The sequence below is a fragment of the Psammomys obesus genome, unplaced genomic scaffold (genome assembly GCF_907164565.1).
Source record: "Psammomys obesus unplaced genomic scaffold, mPsaObe1.curated_primary_1811, whole genome shotgun sequence".
Classification (NCBI taxonomy): domain Eukaryota; kingdom Metazoa; phylum Chordata; class Mammalia; order Rodentia; family Muridae; genus Psammomys; species Psammomys obesus.
This window is the reverse complement of record NW_026596051.1, coordinates 32,394,173-32,416,192: the sequence shown is the minus strand read 5'-3', so window position 1 is coordinate 32,416,192 and position 22,020 is coordinate 32,394,173. Positions and strand designations below refer to the sequence as shown.

Sequence of the window (22,020 nt, the reverse complement as noted above, 5' to 3'; positions counted from 1 at the left end):
CTGAGCTGTATCTGTGGACACAAAAATTTTTGTCTAAAGATTACCATGCATCCCCAGCCAGGCCATAGCTGTTGCCGCTGCAGGCCTGGGACAGCTTCCGAGTTGTTTATTGGAAAGAAACCTGTTTCCTGCTCTGGCGGATAATGGGTAGAAGAAACTTTCAAACGCCTTTCTTGGGAACCACTGCTTTCAGGCTCTTTTCTCCTCCTCAGGGTGGAGGAAGGAACTTCACCCTCTGGGGCCAGGGCTCCAAGGGGCGTGCAGGGAGGCTTTGTCTGCGAGGCGGCGGGAGGGGGATCGAGGAGCACGGCCGCACAGCGGCTGCAGTTGGGACTAGTCTAGAACTTTCTTCTGCCCTGTCCAAGAGTAGCCGAGTTCCGGCCGGGACCTGGGGGCGTGTCCGGGTCGGGGTCGGGTCGGATGACTGCCCCGGGAGCGCGCGGGGCTGGTGTGGGAGGAGCAGGCGCGCGGGGAGGAGCCGGCGGGAGAAGGCGGCGCTCCCGCGGGCCGAGCAGCCAGCCGGGACCCGGCGGCCCTGACCCCGCGGCTCCGCGGAGGCCGAGCGCGGCGGCGGACAAAGGAGCATGTCGTTGCGAAGCGGGACGGATCCTCGGGCCGCAGAGAGGCTCGGGCCCCCGCCGGGCCCGCCCCGCCCCGCCGCCGCCCGCTAGGCCGGCGCCGCCTCTCGGCCCGCAGGCCCGGCCAGCGGCATGGAGCCGCCGCTACTGCTGCCGCTGGCGCTGCTCGCCCTGCTGTGGGGAGGGGAGCGCGGCGCCGTGGCGCTGCCCGCCGGCTGCAAGCACGACGGTCGGGCCCGGGGTACCGGCAGGGCGGCCGGCGCCGAGGGCAAGGTGGTGTGCAGCAGCCTGGAGCTCGCGCAGGTCCTGCCCCCGGACACGCTGCCCAACCGCACGGTCACATTGTGAGTAACCCTGGACCCTCGGCCCCCGCGGCCCCTTCTTGGGACCCTCCTCGCTCCCGAATGCGCCTCGTGGACGCGGGGGCTCTCGGGCATCCACGCTCCTTTGTGTGCGCGCAGCGGCGGGCAGGGGGTGGTGCTGGGGAAGCCCTGGGGCTTGGTGTGGGACCTGAGTGGCTGATTCCCTCTCCCAGCCGTCTCTGCTCCTCTGTTAGTTTGCAAAGAAAAGTTTTCTGAGTTCCCGGGCGAGTCCCATGCCATCCCCACTTTTGCGTTGCTCCTGCTGAGGAGTACCACGTGAAGATGCTAATAAACACCCAGTCCGTGCAGTTAGAGCTCATTCATCCTATCCTGGGCTTCTAGAAGTATTCGTCCTAACTGGAAATGAAGTTGCTATTGAGGTGGATCTAGTTTGCAGACCCCGCGGATGGCTCTGTGTGGTCCCCAAACCCACACGAAGCCCTTGTTTTCTGCCTTAGTTTAACTTCTAAAGTAGAGTTACTAATGTTTTAGAAATGTGAGGTAACGTTGTTCAAGTCCATTTCAGCCCCATACCAAACTGTGAGAATTCACATGGAAAGCCAAGAACTTCGGGATTGTTGAGTGAGCCCTGCAGAGGCTGGGGGCACTTTGGGGTTTTGCTGTGGGTTTCCACCTGGAAGGAAAAGTTTGGTAACTGAACTGGCTGTAGGATTTAGGGTTCCGTCGTGGAAACATAGTTCTTTGTGCCAGTTGGACTGAACTGTCGGGCCAGTGACTTTAGATTTGTTTTCTGTGAAAGATGAATTGGTTTGGAAAAGTTTGAGTCAGAGTGTTTCTAGTGGATATTTTGTCAGCCTGAAATATGAGTTCCTTGGCTTCATGTTCTTCCATGTTTTGGTTGGTTTCTTAAAAAAGAATCAAGGCTGCCACTATACACACATAAAAGCAAAGACGTGTGTGATCCATGAAACCACTTAAAGTAGTAACTTAGTTCACCTCAACAGAAGGATAAAAGGTAGGATGGATCCAAATAACATTGTCAACACCTTTGTTGACTTACTCCCTCCCTCCTCCTTCCCTCCCTCCCTCCCTCCCTCCCTCTCTCCTTCCTTCCTTCCTTACTTCCATTCTTTGAGAAGGAGACATTTAACACAAGACACTGTTTCTATTCACTCAGGTTGATGAAGATGGCTAAAGTCGTTTCTGTTTGGTTGGACTCTTACTGACAGGAAACTTCCAACGTTGTTGTCTTTGCAATCTGGTGGCGTCCAGAGTTGTATTTAGTTAGTTTTTGGCTAGATGCTTTGAAGGGAAAAGTGTGGATACCTTAATTACAGTCTGAGTCTGGTAGAGAAAGGCCAGTGTTGGAGAAGCCTCTGTGACTGTAAAAATTAGTCACACAAGTGGCTTGACTTGAGCAGTGACTTGATAAACACTCAAATAAATGCTGGGTCAGTGAGTGGCACTCGACTTGATTCCTGTTTATGTTCCGTTCTTCTGGAATAGACCAATTACATGAAGATTGTTGAAAACGATGATATTGTATAAAATCACTTTTGGCCTCGTATCAATTATTGCAGTAGATTTTGCATGAGTGTAGCCGTTGAAGGCCTCTGAAATGTCATTTTCATCCGTTTCTTTTCTTTTTTTTTTATGCCCGAAAGCTGTTTAGATGAAAATAAAATTAATAAAATTAAGTGACTGGGAAGAAGTAATTAATTTAAGGATCAACTAAGCTGCTCCTGAAGCATGGTAAGGGTATCTCAGGCCTGATAGAAGACCTTTTAGGCTACATTCTTCTTTTTTCCAGGCAAGCAATCAAAAGAACTGTGGCAAATGTCAGATCTAAGTTCCCAGAGTGATTTGGTGTCTGGGTCATAGTCCCAGATTCTTGACCCGCAGATGAGATGCTTCTCATCAGACACCCACATCTACCTTCGTCGATGTTAGTCTGGTGTCCTTTGCTTCGAGAGGCTCCTTGGTATGGAAGTTTGGGTTCTCTGTTAGTTTTTTAAGGCTGCTGTAGACTGCTACACACTTGACTCCCTGAAATGATAAATTTATTCTCCATCAGTTCAGGAGACCAGAGTTCAAAACTAAGATGTCAGTCTCACAAAGTTTGGGATAGACACCTTCCTTGATTCTTTTGGTATCTGATGCCCTTCAGTTTATTATTGGAATACTCCTTGGCCTCCACCTCTGAGTTCCTCTGGCTTTTTTCCCTTGTGTCTTTGTGCCTTAGGTGGCTTTCCCCCCATCCGTCCCCCCCTCCCTCCCTCTCTTTCATAAAAGGAGCAGTCATGGGTTGAATATAGGGTCCTCTTTTAAGTTCAGGATCATCTCATGTCAGAGTCACTTACTTCATTATACCTGCAAAGACCTATTTTCCAAATAAAGGTGCAAAGGTAGGGGTAGTTAGTTCCAGCATACAAATACAAACAAGATACAGGATGGGAGTGTGTGTAGGGATAGTTCATTGGTTGAACATGATGGGCCTAGTGTGCACAGTGTTTTGAGTTTGATTCCCATCACTGCATAAACAAACAACTATTCTTCTTGAGGGATATACAGGTATTTGGGGAACAGTTTCTGAATAAACCTTCAGTGAGCTGTCATGTTGCTACAGAGAGGGAAATTTAATTGGTTCAGATAGTGAGGATGACAAGGACAGGCTACTTTTCGAGGACCTTGACATTGCTGTAGCTGGACAGCATGACCCCTTTCAGCCTTGTGAGTGCACAGCTCTCACTTCCAGAGTTATGTTTATCAAAAAGAGATTGAGCAGAAGTCTTTGGCTTGAGTTCACTTCCAGAGTTATGGTTATCAAAAGAGATTGAGCAGAAGTCTTTGGCCTGAGCACTCTAGTTCCCAGGTTCTCTTGTAGATTTTGTTAAAGTCACATTTATGAGTTTTACATATAAATTGAACAAAAATATCTGAATTTAATAGTTTTGGAGGAAACAAATTATTTAGTTCATGCCGATATTTTATATGAAATTGATTAAAATTTCAATATTGAGTAAAAGTTCTGAGAACTTGATTGGCTGAAAGTTTTACAGGATTAGCTCTGCATTTCCCCAGTTGTCTTCACAGTGATTCTAGGAAAAGAAATAAATTAGCAGATTGTCACTTAGGAGTGAGGTCTAGTTTTCTTTTAGACTGTTTGATAAATGAAAATAGTGTCTGAGTTTGGGTTTTTACTATATAAAATGTTGCATGTTTCCTGTCAACTTGTAATTATTTAGACATCCCTGGTCTAAATCTCAGTATCAGAGATGAGAAAAGGAACTGTTGTAGTGTTCTGGAACTTAAAACATTGTTGGAGAGAAAGGACCGACTAGCAGGAATGGGTGACATTAATGAACAATTAAAGATTGCCTGTAATTATGCAATAAGCCCTGCACTGCAGACTTTTCCTATGTAGGGAGAATTCTGGGTATTATAGAGTCACTGGGAATTTTTTTAAATTTTTCTTTCCTGGAAGAGGTAAGGACTTGAGTAGGGCCTCAGGAAAGAGAAAGATTGGATTGGAGAACAGAGAACGTGCATAAGAGGATAGACTGGATGTTAGCAAGCTGGACTGGGGATTTTGTGTTGGGCCACTAGTGGAGATAGCTTCCGGACATTGACTTTGACATAACTGTTTTTGCATACACCTGCCTTTTGGGGGAAGTTGGGAAGGAGATGAGAAGGAGGAGGGTGTTGTCCCAGGCAGAAACCAGGATATGATGGAATGTAGAAAGAAGATCTGGCAAATTTTATGGATGCATTGCCTGTCAATTAAAAAAAAAAACAAAAAACAAAAATTGAATAGAAGGTAGGGCATCTAGCAGGCAGAAAGGATTCTGGGATAGAGCCAGGTGTGGGAAGAATGGAAGATGACAGATGATGAATGGTACCTGAGCACAGGTAACCAGCCACGTGGCAGAATGTAGATGAGCACAAATGGGTTAAGTTATGAGCAAGTGAGAGAAGAGCCTACCTATATGGTCTAGGTGTTTATAAATATATTTTGAACCTCATGAGTCATTATTTCAGGAGGTTGGTGCTGGGAGGAAAAACACACACCCTTTTACAGTGGAACCAGAGGAGACTGTAAAGCAGACTGCTCTCTTGGAAGAGCCACTGAGGCTAGTGGAGCAAAGAGAATACTGATCATGAGAACCCAAAGGTTATAGTTCAAGGTGGGAGAAGCTGCCCAGAGACCATGTGCAGGCATACCAGGACTAGTCTTCTACAGCTGAAGGTCTCAAGGCCCTTCAAGAGCAGGGTCCATAGAAGGGGTTTGGGGAAGGTAGAAACAATATGGATGAGGCAGGAGTTTTAGGAGAAAGAAAGCAGGAGGTTGTGGTGTTCTTAAAGGATTCAGGTTGCCTGAGGAGTATGGGTATGGGAGTACATTAAATAGGATTGGAGACAGTTGCCAAGAGGAGAAATGGTAGTGGGAGTTGAGATAGATGTAGCTGAGCATAGCAGAGTGTGGCTTTTGTTGGCAGCAGGGACTTTTTCTCCCTGCCAGAGTAATAGGAAACAACGTGTGACCAGGCATAAAGGAGCAAGAGGGTAGGCAGCTGTGGTTGCAGGGAGAGGAGCCTTCTGTGTTCTCAAAGAACATAGGTGAAGAAAGAAGGTTAAAGGAGGAAGGTGGGAAGAGGAGGGGAAAGAAAAGTCTTTTCAGAAAATGAAGGCACTGGGAATTTCGTAATAGTCAGCAGGGTCCTGCCCATTTCTGTCCTCTGATAGGATTCAGATTCAGAAGGCAATAGCCAGCAAGCTTGTTTTCTCCAGTTGTATCCAGCCTATGTCTAAAGCTCTTTGTGGGAACCAGGTTGCTACTAGCCAGACAAGTGGAGTCACAGAGAGAAAGAGAGAGAAACAGAGTGATTTTTTTTTTATGGAACACCCACTCTCCCCCTTTGATTAACCTATGGTGATCCCAGGTAGCCACTGTGTAAGGTTGCTGTCTGTGATTTCAGTATCTTGCCTCTGTAGCCTGATTGCCCTGTATTCAGCACAGATTAGTTTTTCTTTCTGTAGGTGTCTTTTACAGTACTTTGGTGGTGAGTGCTGGCAGCTCTGATCCACTAAGATACGCTGCTTTCCTGCAGAGTCTGTCCCAGCGAAAAGTCAGAGGGGTCAGCAGGCGGGAGTCCTAACCGTTTTTACTCTTGTGGTTTCCATCTAGCCATTGTGCCTCTCATTGTCCCTTGAACAGAGTTTGTACTTAGCTTTCTGTAGAACTTGGCGTCTGTGCTCTGGTAAATTCTGCATCCTTCACAGTCTGGTTCAACTTCTGTGAATTCTTCACTGACTGTCCTCATGGTTTGGTCTTAGGTCACTTTGCTTTTGCCCTACCTATTTCTCCTCTCTTCTTCCTCCTGTCCCTCTCTACTCCTAAGGTCTCATGTGGGCTAATCATACCCTGAAGCACAGAGATACATTCTACCCCACACTCCTTATGTCACATTCCATGGCACTGGATAGCCATGCACATAGCCTGGAAGGGAAGGATTCAGAGAAGACCTGTTTGATACAGCAGGCATTCTTTATTGGCAAGCATATTGTCAACAAAGATTCAAGAGCGGGTGGTGGAAAATCAGCAAGAGTGGAGGGTGAAAGAAGGATGTGAAATCAGACTTGCACGCTGTTACAGCAAACGAGGGCATTTATTTATTTTAGTCTGGTTTAGTAATGTGTAGCTGTGGGACCCATGATTCAGAAATGGCGTAGGTGGTGCATCTATGGTTACACTTGACCTACTTGAATATAGCATCTTAAAGTCCTACAAGGAAGACTTCGAAGAAACAATGCAGAATGTGGAAGAGACTTAAGCATTTTTGGTCTATGCGTGCCTCTCTCCTATCTTAAGTGTTTTTTGATGTGATGTCAAGGTTTTGCATAACCCCGCCCCCAAATCCTGTTGCTTCTTGCCTGCCTGGAGTCCTTTAGATCAGGAATACAGGAGAGCAGTTGGTAGGTTTGGCAGTATGCCAGGGCAAGACACAAAGGAACCTTGGAAAGTTTGGAAATGTTTTTTCCAGTGCTGTCCCTACTTCTGTCCCTAGGAGTCTGTAAAGATGATCTTAAAAAACAGTTAAGAGATGGAAGAAGTAAAAACAAACAAGACAAAATAAGACAACCCCCTCCCCCAAACAAAACAAAACCAAACCCTTGGAAGTAAATCAGAAAGTGACCTAGGATAGAAACTTTTTTTTTTTTTAACTTACTTATTTGGTTTTCTTATTGGCCTCTTTTTCTGGTAATCCTCCTGTCTCTGCCTTTTCAGTGCCCTGTGCTGAGCTTTGAAGACAAGCATTACAGCCTTGCAGCACCATGCACGGTGGGCTAGTTTTTTATAGTGACTTTAATTCAGCTGCTTTCTGTTCCGCCTTGACTCTGGAAATCTTATGTCCACAGACTACAACGAATGCATTATTATATTAACAGTTTTCCTGTAAATAGAAAAAGTTTCTCACATAGAGAGCCATGAGTTCAAGTGGCCTGTAAAATCAGTCTTCACTAAGATTAAAAGGCTGTAGATGCAAACCTACTCTTTAAGGTTTTGGTTGTTGGTCAGCAACTTGGTTCTTTGTATGTTTTTTGTATGGTTTATCCTGCATGCATGTTTGAATTTAGTTTAATCAAAAGAAGGCAGTTTAAAAGCAAGAAGGTCCTCCCAAGGTTGCGTTTTTCCTTTTGACTAAATTTCCTTCAATTTTGCATGTCCAGTAAGGGAACCCCTCCATGCCTGGATGATATCTGCAAGCTCTCTGGAATCTGCTTCACTCTTAGCACATAGGTGCTGTGCTGAGTAGACAGCAAACATCGGCTTTGCTATTGCACTTCACTTTGCAAAGCATTTCTAGTCCTCTGAATCTTCCTGTTTAGAACCTGAGGGGGTCAAGTACAAGGTCAGACCCCAGGCCAATGTAAACTTTCAAGCCACAGTCTTTGCCCCCATTTCCTACTTACTTGTCTGCAGACTGCAAGCCTGAGTTTGAACCTCTGCTTCCCTACTTACACTGAGGACTGTCCAAAAGACTAGAATCTGCTTCTGATGTTTACTTTTCTCCTACTTTTCTTTGTAGTAAATGTGCTAGTCTGCAACTGTGTGAATCCATTTAGTTACTCGCTGTTCATATTTGTAATAGTTTCATGTCGTATCTCTAGATTTGACTGTTTTAATTTAATTTTAATTGTTTTTACCCATTAGATCAAATCTGTCCCAGCCTTACATTGCCTTCTGGAGCTCTGCCTCTTGCCTTCTAATGGTATGGTGTCTGTCATGCCTCTTCTTGAGTGGATATGACTGTTGTAGAAAATAAAAATGAGTGTTGGGCTATATAGTGCTATTTATTATTTGCCCTATGTTATCATGGCAATATTATTTAACTTGCTATCACAAATAACAAGACACAGACACCTGTTAGATTCTATAATTGCCTTATTTACTTTGGACCAGGCAGATATTTCTATCTACACTGTCTCAATAACCTCACCAACCATCTCCCAGCCCTATCCAGTATCATCCGCCTTAACTGTCTTTATCTGGGCTACCCTCCATCCATAATCTTATAAATACTTACCTATATTTGGTGTTTTTTTCATCCATGCCATCCTTGGAGTCCTTTCTCCTGGCCCACATGGTTTCTTCTCCATGCTAACCAATCGTGGCATCCTCCTTCTGCCTCTCTTCCTGTCTCTCTGTCTCCCATGATTATCTTGAACCCATAGTCCAGGTATAAGCCATTTAATCAACCAATCAGGTATATGTCTTAGGCAGGTTTACACAAGAAGGGTAGGTGTATAGGGGAGTAACCAGATCTTGAGAGCCAACAACCGGCATCAAAATAAAGCATCAGAACAATCCCCAACATATGACCATCAGTCTAGTGCCTCAGGATTTGATTTAACCCATGCCCTCCCAAACTGTCACATTCTGCTGAGACAGGGCCTAGCATGGAGGTTGTTTGTGGGGCTTTTAATATGTTAGATGGAGTCAGAGTGTCTAAAGGGAGGTCTGTAAGACAGGCTTAAGCAGGAATTTGCCAGTGACCCAGTGATAGATCCTTTTGTTCGATTGACCATGGTTGTGTTGTTTTCTCTTTCTTGTCTATCTCCTGGGCACAAGTCTCTCTGCAGTTTTTAGTGTTTCCAACTTGCAGCACACAATCACGTCATTATTCATGGAAATCTCTCCAAGATTTTCATGCCAGGACAGGAAACACACATGGTGGTGAAGTAAGGCAGTGAAGGATGCTCCAGGCCTGTTTCCAAAAGTAAGGTGTTGAAGGATGCTCCAGGCTTGTATCTAACCCAGCCTTGGGGTATAAGGGACCAATTGTTTCTGCTTTCCTGAAGCCTGATTAGGAGTGTGCTAGTGAAAATTTCATTTACATCATCCAAGAGCATTAAATGTTATCATACTTGCACCACAGACCTGTGCTCTGATGGCAGTTGTTCAGGAATGGGGTCCCAGACATTAGAGATTTTCTTTGATTCCAAGGTCACCTGGGATTAAAACCCGTTGTAAGGTATCCCAGTAACCTTAAGGGTTAATTATAGCTACCAGCTGTCCTGTGCTGCAACAAAGGAAGATGGAAAAAAGAGCCCAGAATCAAATTGAGGGCAGCTGCCTCTGGGAGGGAGGAGGGGGAGGGAGAGGGGCTAAGTTCTAAGTGCAGAAAAGAGGGATGAAATTAAGTGACATTCCTGGAACAGTTAGCCAAGACCTGTGGGCTGGAGCCTTGTTCCCAGGAGACCAGAAGAATAGCTTGTAGAACCAGGCGTGTTATCTAACACTGGATTTAATGCTGGGAAGGTGGGTGAGGGCAGGATGGTGTTAAAGATGTGCAGTGGCTTGGTAAATGAATGAACTTGAAAAGCCCTGACAAGCACCACCATTTGTCCCACTGGTATTTGAGGGCCAGCTGTGTGTTTGCTTTGGGATGAGCAACAAAACAGAAAGGGTCCCTGTTCAAGGTCTCGTTAATCCCTGCTCTTAGATTTAAAACTAGAGAGAGATTCCGTTCCTGGCATTACTCAAGGTCCAGTTTCCATGAATAAACTTTCTCAGAGAGCAGGGGCTATTAAGTAGAGATGGTGAGTCACCTGAATCTTCCAAAAACTACCACAGTATGAATAGCTAGTTGCTGAGTGAATTCAAGCGATTTAAAAAGGAGGATCCCTATGGCTAAGAACACCAGAAGAGAAGAATAAATGTCAAACACCAATTTTGGGCTTTGGACAGTCCTCGCTGTGTATGGGAAGAGACAGTTCAGGTGTACTTGGAGTCTGCAGCTTGCAGGAAGGTAGAAGAAAAATAAAGATGCTGAGGGTCACAGGATGGGAAGCTTTGCACAGGCCTGAGGTCTGGTCTTGTAGCTGCATTTTTATCAGTCTCTAAAAGAGAAGCAGGAAAGCTAAATGACTGGCCTGATAAAGAAAAAGAGATGATGTAGTTCTCAGCAAGGGTTAATATAATTAATTTAATGTATGGAAGGGTCATTTGTGTTTTTGTCCCCATTGACATTTGAGGTTTCTCTGGCGATAACTCACCACCTGATACTCACTTCCTGGTTTTCTTGCTGTTTGGGTTGGGCCTGAAGGAGGCAGTCCTGCAGACCTCCTTGTCTGTTGACTTCACAGCTGGCAGGTTTTCTGGAGACATGGCTGGGGATTTCAGAGCACAGAACTCGTTTGCCACATGAATCTACTGAGCTCTCAGGCACGTGCCAGTTGCCTTTAGCGCCTTATCAGTTCACTTGGTTCTTGGTTCATAGCATTCTTGGTTCTTAATTTAAATAAAACACAAATCTTAACTCTGTTGCCCTTTGTATTCCTTCACATATTTTGCCTTCCTAAGTTTAAAAACCGTAATGTTTGTATACTTGTCATATTTTCCCAAAATGGGTGTTGGGGCAAGTCTGTAGAATTATGTATTCTACACAAAGAAGGTTGAATTACTGCCCTAGCAGTCTGTAAAGAACTTTTACTGAGCTCACTTAGGCTCTTGCCCAGTGACAGACAATGTCACCAGAGCAAGAGAAAAATCTTTATAAGGCTTGTTAGCTCTGTATGTGATAGTGCCGCCCCCGTTACCTGTTGAAGGTTGGACATCTGCAGACTCTTCTTTTTCCTAGGGGGCCAAGCGTGCTATGCTCCCTTCCAGGGCTGGAGAGAATGGAAGACTCCCGGGGATAGTTCCTCTCAGATGGCAACGCCTCCCTCCCCAAGGACAATAGTTGAATGGGATTGATGTATATGAATCTCAGCAGTGCATGATTTGGGGTGTGTGACTGGCTCCATACAAACTCTGTCCAGGGATGTTCCCCTCCATCTGTGAAGAGCACTTGCTTGCTCTAGGGACCGACAGTTAACAGGGACTCCTGTGCTGGCCTGCTTTTCAGTCTAGATCCCCTTGGATTTAATTGAAGGAAACTCTGAGCAGCCTTTACATGGAAGGTTCTTAACACCCAGTGCTAATGTTTTCTTTCTTTAGGCCTGCTTGATTCTGAGTGTAATTAAATTGATTCCTTCTCATCAAGATAAGGCTTAAAAATCCTTCTTGACTGTGCCGTTTTTACTGACTTCTTGTGAAAAAGTGGAGATGGCAGGGCAGTATTTATGATGTTCTTTCTGTTAGTATTACCCTTTTTTAGTGATCTTTTTATGAAGTATTAAATAGAAAAAATATAGTGATAAGTATATCGAATACTGGCTCAGCAAGCATGGATGGGTGTGCCCTTTGGATTAGGAAATAGAGCTTTGAGGTTCTTCCAGGTATTCTTGTTCTCCTTCTATTGCCAGAAACCCTGAGCCTCGGATACATCATATTCTGGCTTTTCTTTATAAACTTGTCTTACATTTGCATTCTGAAACAGTGTGCCACTGTTCTTGCACATTCCTTAGTGTGATTGATAGGATGATGCTCTCTATATTCTTAAAAATAATAACCATTATGTTTATGAGCCCATTCATTGTTAATGTTTATATATCCCATAACTTATTTATATTATTATATGAGATGATGTATCTCTGTAACACCTGCATCTACTATTACACAGCACGCTCTTGCCAGCGATATGTGTATGTGTGCATATGTGAGTGTGTAACTACCTATCTAGGTCTCGTTATTTATCTCAAAATCTTTCAGTCAAGGGAATCTGGGGGCTTAGATAGGATGTTGTCTTTTTTAATGTTTTTGTTGTTGTTGTTGTTTATCATTCTCCAAGCCCAAGTGTCAGCTCTCCCTTCATGCCCAGCCTGGGAATTCTAATATGCTTGCAATGGGAGCTTGGAGTCTGCACTGTACCCTTTTTGAAAAGACTAGCTCACCTTGCCTGCTGCCCACTTCCTACCTGCTCTTTGCTTGTTTTTTTGTGGGGTGACTGAATTCGCTGTCCCGCTCTCTGACCAGGCTGTGTATTCCTGGTGATCACATTGATCTCTGTATCAGGTTCAGGCACAGGGACATTCAGTATTTTTCTGTACAGGGAGGTCCAGTTTCCCTGTTCTCTCATTGGGCTGCGGAGACATCTCTCCTGATTCTTAAGTGAGGTGGGATGAAGTTGTGGAGGCTCACCAAGTCTTAGAGTACTCAAAGCAGACGTTACATGTGAGAGTCCAACTCTACCCTCTACACTCTTCCTCTCGTGGTTCAGTGCTTCTCTGTCTTAGCCACATAGTTCTGTTCCTTATTTCAATTGCTTATGGCCTTTGGGAAAGCCTGCCTCATCTTTGCTCTTGGAGCTTCTCACGTGGTTTGTAAAGGCATCCTTGGCATACTCTGGTGTGTCCTTCCTCCTCTGTTCAGAGCTCCCCAAGTATTTCTTGTAGGACTGTGCTGCATGCCTGCTCTGCTGAGCTCCTTGAACTCATGCTGTCTAATTCCCTCCCTCTTCCTTCAGTCTTTTGTTAGTTGCTCTCTAGTTTCTGCCCCCGTACACACACAGGCTGATGACAGGAGAGCTTCTGGCAGCCCCGCTGCATTTTCCTTCTTATTCTGTCCTTTAGTGTGATGACTGCATTTGATATCACACTCCCAGATTACTGGATTTCAGCAGCTGAATTGGTCCTTTCATCTTGTGGCTTGGGCTAGAAACCTCCTGAAAACAGTCTGCATGCTTTCCCTTGCTAAGAGGAATAGACCCAGGAAGGACAAGGGACCCTGGGGCAAAGGGGTAGGTGTCATATACAGTGTGAGCCTTGAAGAAATAAATATATACTCTTTAGATTATTTAAAATTATTTCTTGCTTTAACTAGCCCTAGTTAACTCTTCTATTAGAGTTTATTTTTCAGGGATCTTTGGAGGAGAAATTATTTGAACCCCCCTGTGTGGTAATGGGGTGTCCTAATTACATTTTTTTTGGTTGACAGAATACCTGACAACATACTGGACAAAAGGTTTGTCTTGGGTCACAGTTTTCTAAGATGATCTCTGGCAGCAGGGAGGCATGGGAGAGGCGGCTGCTCCCTGCATCTAGACAGGAAACAGGGGAACACTGGTGCCCCGCTCACTTTTCTGTTTTATATGCAGTCTAGGACCCTACTCAGTGGAGGGAGGGAGCTACCCTCCATGTAGGGTGTTTTTTTTTTTTTTTTTCCTTAAACAGTCTGGGCCCTTTATCTATCTATCTATCTATCTATCTATCTATCTATCTATCTATCTATCTATCTATCTATCTATCTATACATCAGGCCATGAACTTGTATGGGATGGGCTCCAGCAGCTCTGGCTCCTTCCCATTGGTCCTCATCAAGTGTGCTGCTGGGGGGGGGGGGGCGCAGGCTGGTGCCTGAGCGGAACTCAGGTGTGCTTCTCTTTAGCCGTCATCTTCTTCTCGTCTTTCTCCTTTATGCGCTTCAGGAAGCTGTCCCGGCTCTGCAAGTGCTTGATTTGTTCAATACACGCGCTGATTCTCTTGGCCAGGATCTTGCTATTAACTTGCTTATTCACAGTGATGCCCATGGCATGCTGGGTGATGTAGACTTACCCAGTTTTGCCATGGTAACACTTATGGGGCATTCCTTTTTTTAATTTTAATTTTTTATATTAATTACAGTTTATTCACTTTGTATCCCAGCTGTAGCCCCCTCTCTCATCCCCTCCCAATCCGACTCTCCCTCCCTCATCTCCTCCCATGCTCCTCTCCAAGTCCACTGATAGGAGAGGTCGTCCTCCGCTTCCATCTGACCCTAGTCTATCAGGTCTCATCAGGACTGGCTGCATTGTCTTCTTCTGTAGCCTGGTAAGGTTGCTCCCCACTCATGGGGAGGTGATCAAAGAGCCAGCCACTGAGTTCATGTCAGAGACAGCCTCTGTTCCCATTACTAGGGCACCCTCTTGGATACTGAGTTGCCGTGGGCTACATCTGTACAGGCGTTCTAGGTTATCTCCTTGGTTGGAGTATCAGTCTCAGAAAAGACCCCTGGGCCCAGATTTCTTGGTTCTGAGGGGCATTCTGTTTTGAACAGTGCCCATTCCCTTGATGTCTGCAGTGTCACCCTTTTGTAGATTCTCACGTATGTGGCCAAAGGAACAATTCCATGTTTCCTGAAAGGCCTGGAGAACATAGTGAGTGACTTTCCTCTTCCCCTTTGAGTTCCTCACCGTGGTGACTTACTACAAGATGGCTGCTGTGTAGGGTAGTTCTTCACACCTCAGTTAACCCGGGTAGAAGCTCCCTCACACACAGGCCCGCAGTTTTGTCTTACATGATTTTAGATCTTGTCAAGTTGCCAGGCAATGTTCCCCACTCCTCTGTGACTGAACTCAGGGCATCTCAGTAGAAACTGAAGAAAAGTAAAAAGGTTGCCCATGGATTCAGGTAGCAGTAAGCGACCATGTGCGGTTCTCAAGGCTGTTAAGGACTTTAATACTTAATTTTACATATTTAAAAAAATTGTATAATCCTTATTTCCATATGTTCACTTTTGCATCTATTACCATTTTAATGATGATAAAATCTTTTAGATTGGGCCATTCTTATCTCCATGTGTGCAGCAGCTGTGGGAGAAGAAATAGGGAGATCTGTTCTTAGTACCTGGAGAGGGTGAGCAGATGGTGGCAGACTAGGAGAGTCGGGGAGGGGGGTCCTCAGGTGCTGCACTCATTGAAAAAGAGGCTCCTCACTTTCCTGGCCTGAGGTGGGGTAACAGGGCTGGCGAGGAAGTTTTCATGCTCTTGAGTTTCTGTTTTACCTTGGTCTCTGGAGCCAGTGTTGCAGAGCCCCGTCCCCTTGGCTTAACAATCCTCAGAACAGCTGTGACTGTGTCCACTGCGTTCACTGCTGGCTTTCACTCAGAGAAAGAAGGGCTGCACTCTCACCTGAGATTGTGACGGCTCTCTCCTGCATCTCCCTGCTATTTGCACACAGGTCTGTCCTAATTGCACATGGACTGTAGGTGCTACAGTGTAGTATAAAGGGTTAGAAGTTAAACGAAAGGGATGGGCACTCTGTGTAGCTACAGGGAGGTCATTGTCCATCATAGAGTGAGACTCGAAGGTGATATGGCTTTTTGGAGGTCACTCATGCTCCTGTAAGTAACCCTCCACCTAGACTTTGTAAATAAGCCTTATGAACTCATTGGTTTCCCCAAAGTGGACTTTGAGGGACAGGTACTTCGGTTTGTGCCCTATAAGCAGGGGGTTGACCTTGGTTTACGGTTCCCTAGAGAAAGAGTTTCTGTAATCCCATGTATGCCTTATTGTTGTGTTGTGTAATGGCACAGTTTATTTTCCAGTCTTGAGTTTTAGTTTTCGGTGGGATATCGCTGGGAAGGACAGTAAAATGAAAGATCTTGTCCTCACCTTTCTTTTAAGGATAGGATTTCAGAAAATACCCTCTTTCTTACCTTTGGATGAGTTCCTTTTGAGATCTGTAGCTTTCAACATTGGAATAACCACTGTTGAATTACCTCATTCACAGGTACACTAGGGTTCTTCAGAAAAATAAGGACAGTGGGATGTAGATGGAGGAGGGAGGAAAATATTATAGGAATTGGCTCATTGGACTGTCTAAGGGGCAGCCCTGTGTGTGGCTGGAGAAGCGGGAGACTCTGGTGTGACTCATCCAGAGTCAGAGCTCTGGAATCTCCGCATCAGGACTGGGGTCAGAGGTGATGGTACAAGCCCCAGCCTGGATCTGAAAGTACTGCACACACAGATGTCCCAGAACTAGAGAAGTAACGTTTATCAGCTACCTAGGCACCTTAGCCCTATCAGGTGGACACAGAACACTCATCACCTGAAAAGATTAAAAGATCTATCTATCTATCTATCTATCTATCTATCTATCTATCTATCTATCTTCCTTCCCAGACTGGTTTGGCTTGAACTGCCAGGGCTTGGAAAGTATAAGGTGTGTGTAGACCTCCTTGAGTTTTAGAACTTCAGCATTCTTAGTTGATTTTCCAGTTCTAGAGACAACAGCATCTTGATGCTAGTCATGAAGTAGCTGCTGTGTTAACTTCACAAACACTAAATTCCTGGCTCTGTCTGATTTACACAGGAGGTAGTGCCCACGTTTTCACAGGTGCCACTGAAGCACAGGTAGGTATCTTCTCCGGACAGGTAGGTTTCAGGTTGCAGAGCCTGGCTTATGGCTGCCTCTGTGACTCCAGACCTTCAGTTCTAACTGCTGCTGTACCACAGAAGCTACCATTTGGCAGTAGGGGTGGTGTAAACTTTTGTAACATGGTTGATCCTGGAGACTGGTGTACACTCAACAGCTTCCTTAGAGGTGGCTGACTGATGGGGGAAACAGGAACCAAGAAGATGCACTTAGCACTTTAGGACCCAGCAGCCAATTGTTGAAGGGAAGAAGTTTATTATCTCATTTTGCTTGCATTCAGTAGTTGTGGGAGTGACCAGGGCAGTCCTGTTTGGGTTTGAAATGTCGTGTTGGCTATATTAGGTCTGGCTTGCTCATCTGCATTCTTGAGACTGCCTGCTTCATCCTGGAATCACAAATGGCCTTACCTCAAATATAGCTGCCCAGCACACCTGGGGCAGGGGCCGGGGGACATCAGCTGCCTTATGTCTTTATCAGAAACAAAACCAGTGTTCACCATTCTGCCTAACTTTTAGGGAAAATTCAAGTTCCTTGTGCTTCTGTGCTCCAGGATCCCTGTTTAGTAATGACAAAGGAGAAAGCAAAGGAAAGAACAGCAGACTGAGTGGTTTCAGGGAATTCACCCTGGCTTTGCCAAGTGTGCACTGTAGCTCTTAACTTGTCACAGCTACTCTGGCCTTCACTTCACTGAAAGGGACGTGAGGTTTTGAGCTAGGTTGTCCTTAAGGGCTCTTTAAATGCCAGAATTCTGTGAATTTACATAGCTCACAAAACCAAATCAAACCTGACAAGATCACCGAGGTGTTTTTTTTAAAGGCATAGACGTTAATGAAGCCCCAGTAGTTTTATTAGAAGGGATTCATTGCATTATTATATGGCATTCACACAGTAAGTGCAGGGGCCCTCTTGGCAGAGGCAGCCAGGGAGGGTTGGAGAGGGTGGGGGCTGCTGTGATTAGCATCTGGGCTGCCTGGTTTCTTCCCTGTCTTTATTCACTGCTCTTAGCTGCTGTAATTGCCCCTCACTTGCCAGTTGAGGCCTGCCCTCCTTCCCTAGGGCTAACCCCAACATTAGGACCTTGAGCTCTCCCTGTGTTAACTGGATTTCTTTCTTGTCTCAGAGTTCCTTTCTTTAAGACTTGAACAGTTGAGGAGCAGATTTAGCACATGAACCCTGCTGTATCCCTGTTTCTTCCTTCACCTCAGGAATACAGATTTTTACGTTACAGGTCCATGAGTAGCCCAGGCTGCTTTTCTGAATTTCTGAGCTCTGGGTGAATACATGGTCATCTGTCAATACAGGAATTACAGGCATTTTTGTAAATATTTTCTTAATAGATGGGATGGACACACACACACACTGGGATTAAGTATGTTCCCCCACATCTCTCACACTTGCCTTGCAAGTATTTTACCAATAGAACTATCCCTTAAAAACCCCCAAAAGATGGTTTTTCTTTTCTTCCTTCCTTCCTCTTTTAGGTTTTTTTTTTTTTTTTTTTTTTTAGGTTCTATACAGAGTAGTGAGCTCTGTATAGAGCCCACATGTGGAGTCCAGGCTGGGTAGTTCAGTTGGTGGCCTGCTTGCCCAGCATGCAGAACACCCTGAGTGCTCTGTGGTGCAGGTGGTGTTCAGTGTCCAGTGGTGCAGGTGTCCAGCATGGCGGTGCCTGCCAGTAATCCTAGCCTTTGGGAAGTATAGAGGATATCATAAATTCAAGGTCATCCTCAGCTTCATAGTACTGAGCTCTGTCAGCTTGGGATGCATGAAACCTATCTCAAAAAATAAAACAAGGCAAACCAAACCTCCAAAAACCAAACTCCCATGCCCTACCCTCCAAAACAAAACCAGGTTGAATCAGTCATCTTTTCTCATATATTCTCTCCTGAGTACATTTTGACAGAGAGTGGCTCCTATCAGCAACCACGGATCTTTGGAGACTGTGTTGAGGGAAACTACATGAGAAAGGGAAGACCAAGGGCTATCAAAAACAAGGCCAGTCATAACAGAATTTTGCTGAATGTGCCAGGTCCTGCGGTACCTGTGTGTTGGAGTGTTGGAGTTATGTCACAGTTCCCTAATAGGGTTTTTATTATGATAAGCCCTGATTCATGCTTAAGGAAGTACGAAAGGGGTTCCAAACTCATTGGGGTTCCATCTCACTGAGGCACGAAGATATGGAACCAGGTTTGAGCTCAGGTAGTTAGCACCCAGAGCCCATCTTAACAGTGTAAGGACAGATTGACAGTCAGCAGTGTAAGCGGAGATTCTGAGGTGACCCTTCAGCTCAGTGATCCTGTACCTCACTTTAGTTGTATTTTAATTCTGGTTAGCAGTTGTGGGCCTTATCACCCCTAAATCGATCAAATGTTAACACTTAGGAAATGCCTATAGCTTCTCTCATTTTATCATATCTGTTAATTTCTTATCTCACCTATAGTTATCAAAGAAGCTTCTCCCTGATCTGTTAATTGGTTTCCTAAAAGTTGCTTCTAAAATCCATCTTTATTATTTTTAATTATGTCTATATGTACGTGTCTGGAGTGTGGGTTTGTGCTTATGGCGGGTATTGTATCCCCTGGGGCTAGGCTCGGACTGTTGTGAGCTGAGTGATTCGGGTTCTGGGGACTGTATTCTCTGCACTGTGTAGGAACTGCTGACCACACCACTGCTGAGCGTCCCTCACTCCTTGAAGTTACTTTATCCAGGACAAACAAGATGAATCATTGTTTCTTTCCTACACATTTTTAATAATAATGAATTGGCTCTATTTATAGTTTTTAATGTTTTACTCGTGTAAATGTCTTACTTGTTAATTTAAAGATACTCTTTTAAATTGAAAATGAAAGGATTATTTGTTTAGAATTGAGTATTTGACTATAGGAGCTGGTGTCATAGCATATATGTGGAGGTCAGAGGGCATCCTTGGGTTTCTTCTGCTTTGAGAGAGAATTTCTCTGTTGTTCTCCTCTGCATATGCCAGGCTAGCTGGACTGTGAGCTTGCAGGGCTTTTTCTATCTCTTCTTTCAATCTTGCTGTAGTGGGCTGGGTTTATAGATGTATGCCACCATGCCTGGTTTTATGCAGATACTAGGATCTGAACTGAGGACCTCAGGCTTGTATGGTTAAGTACTTTAACTATGGAGTCTGTCTCCTGACCTGTCTTTAGTCTTCTAACAAAACAAATCAAAATACTGTTCAGCTCTGCTTACAGCTGGTAGTGATTCATGGTAGTTTCATTTCGTGCAGTATTGTAAGTAGTGGTTTTTTTTTTTTGTTGTTGTTGTTGTTTTGCAGTTGGATGGAACACAAGCTTTTTAGCAAATTCGCAGACTTGAGCACACACTAAAATCCCAAGGGAGGCTTGTCCAACAGGTTGCAAGTCTCTGCCTTTTAGGTGCTCGTGCTTCATCCCACTGCCAAAGTAGCTCAAGGTACAAAAGGATCTGGGAGATCTGTCTTTGTTAGAGACAGAAATTTGGATGTAGTGTTTGAGATTGTTAAAACACATAGGGTCTCCCACAGTCTATTGATGGTGATGATGATCGCTTTTGAGACAGGGTTCCACTGTAGAGCAGGCCAGCATGAAACATACTATGTACCCCAGGCCGGCTTCAGGATCCTTCTGTCTGAGCCATGAGCTGTCACTTTTTTCTTTAATTTTTGTTCATCAACCAGCATAGAGTTAGGCTGTGTTATGTTGCTAGTGACAAATTCAAAATATAGGTGTGGTCTTAGATACTGGTTTAGACAAAGATCTATAAAAGATCTTTCTGAGATAGTTAGAAATTTGATTGTCACCTGGATATGAAAATACACAGAACTGGAAAGGTTGAGTCCGTAGCTGAAAAGCTGGCATCCCCGGTGTGGTGCCTATGATAGGATCTGTGTTTATAGAATCTATACGCTTCTGTGTGTATGCTTGACAGTGTCAGGAGTCTGAGTTTTATAAAGGTGTGAACATGGCTGTCTGTACCTAAGAATTATAGTTCAGTTTTCTTATTCTTGTTCAGCCACTGCTACTGTAATAAAAATTACTTAAAAGCAAGCCACCAGCTGGGCGTCATGGCACATGCCTGTAATTCCAACACTCAGGAAGGCAGAGGCAGGTGGATCTCTTGAGTTCAAGGCCAGCCTGGTCTACAAAGCAAGTCTAGGACAGCCAAGGCTACACAGAGAAACCTGTCTTGAGAAAACCAAACACCAAAAACCAAAAGGGGAAAAAGCCATCTTTTTAGTGAGAATTGACCTTTATCACTCAAGATGGTCTCTTCACCTTCCCTAGACCTTAATATCTGTTTTTTATATTCTTTTTCTCAATAGATTTTTTTCAACAGTTGATACACTACATGTTTTGCTGTTTTGGTTGTGTGCCCCTGCCCAATAGTATATATATAAACCTTGTGAAGTCTGGAGTTTTATTTTGATCTGTTTCCTCCAGCACCTCTAACGCTCTCAAGCATGTAGTCAGCACTCAATAAATCTTCATCACCGAGTACCTGAATGAATAAAAATCGATGTGCATATACATTGAGTGCTCAAAGGGAACTGAGGATATTAGTCAAGTTTAAAAAAACCATTGTCTCAAACAATATTTTGTAACAAACCAAAAGCCCTTGAGATGAGTTAGCTTAAATAAAGTTTACCTCTGTAAAGTTACTTCTGTAGAGAAGTTTCTAGAACTGATGGTCAGCACCAATGAAAATGATTTTAATACATGCCACTCCAGCATGTGTACAATTTCTCTTTCTAGGCAGTGGTGAGGAAATGACCACACAGCCACATTGGCTTGTTGTGGCATTTGTCTTACATGTTTGCAGCTTTCAGCCTCCTCAGGTGGGAACTTGATCTGCTACGATTGGCCAAATGCTCAGTTCCTTGGTCAGCGGTGTACTTTTAAGCCAGTTTCTTTCAGATCATGCTAGGTTCGGTATGTACCGAGGCTGTTTTGGGCCAAACTTGAACACTCCAGTAGAGAGATAATATAATTTAACATCTTCTTTCCTACAAGTTCCAACTACGCTTAGGGCTACATGCGTGGCTCTGATTCTGTGCCTTAAGATCTGCTTGTATCCTTCATTCATTCACATTCATTCACTCACCCCCGCCTTCCCTCTCTTCTACCTTTGCTCTCCCTCTTTCACTCCCTTTCTCTCTCTAAATCTTCTTTCCTTTTGATGATTTTTGTTTCTTTGTTTGATTTTTTTGATTTTATGGTTTTTTGAGACAGAGTTTCTCTGTGTAGCTTTGGCTGTCCTGGACTCGCTTTGTAAACTAGGCTGGCCTGGAACTCACAAAGACCTGCCTGCCTCTGCCTCCCCACAGACATGCACCACCCTGCCTGGCGTTTATCTTTCTCTTAATAGAACTAAGTTCAAGACAGTGAGAGGACAAAGGTCTGGGTGCATTTCTTTCTTTTCTTTTCTTTTCTTTTCTTTTCTTTTCTTTTCTTTTCTTTTCAATAGGCCATTTCACAGGAAGCTAATTTTTGTCCCTGTATTTCTCCCCACGTATCAGTCCTTTTCCTTGGATACTCTAAAAC

General features: G+C 44.6%; 1 protein-coding gene and 1 pseudogene across 1 annotated transcript in view; one reads left to right on the top strand and one right to left on the bottom strand.

Moving 5' to 3' along the window:
- Positions 1 to 498: 498 nt before the first annotated feature.
- Adgra3 (adhesion G protein-coupled receptor A3) overlaps positions 499 to 22,020 on the top strand; it is a 106,364-nt gene continuing 84,842 nt past the window's right edge. Inside the window, exon 1 of the mRNA XM_055624192.1 lies at positions 499 to 922. Coding sequence (XP_055480167.1) covers positions 711 to 922 — 212 coding nt within the window. The 5' untranslated portion in view covers positions 499 to 710. The remainder of the gene's footprint in view (positions 923 to 22,020) is intronic.
- Positions 13,598 to 15,259, bottom strand: LOC129688937 (60S ribosomal protein L21-like; annotated as a pseudogene).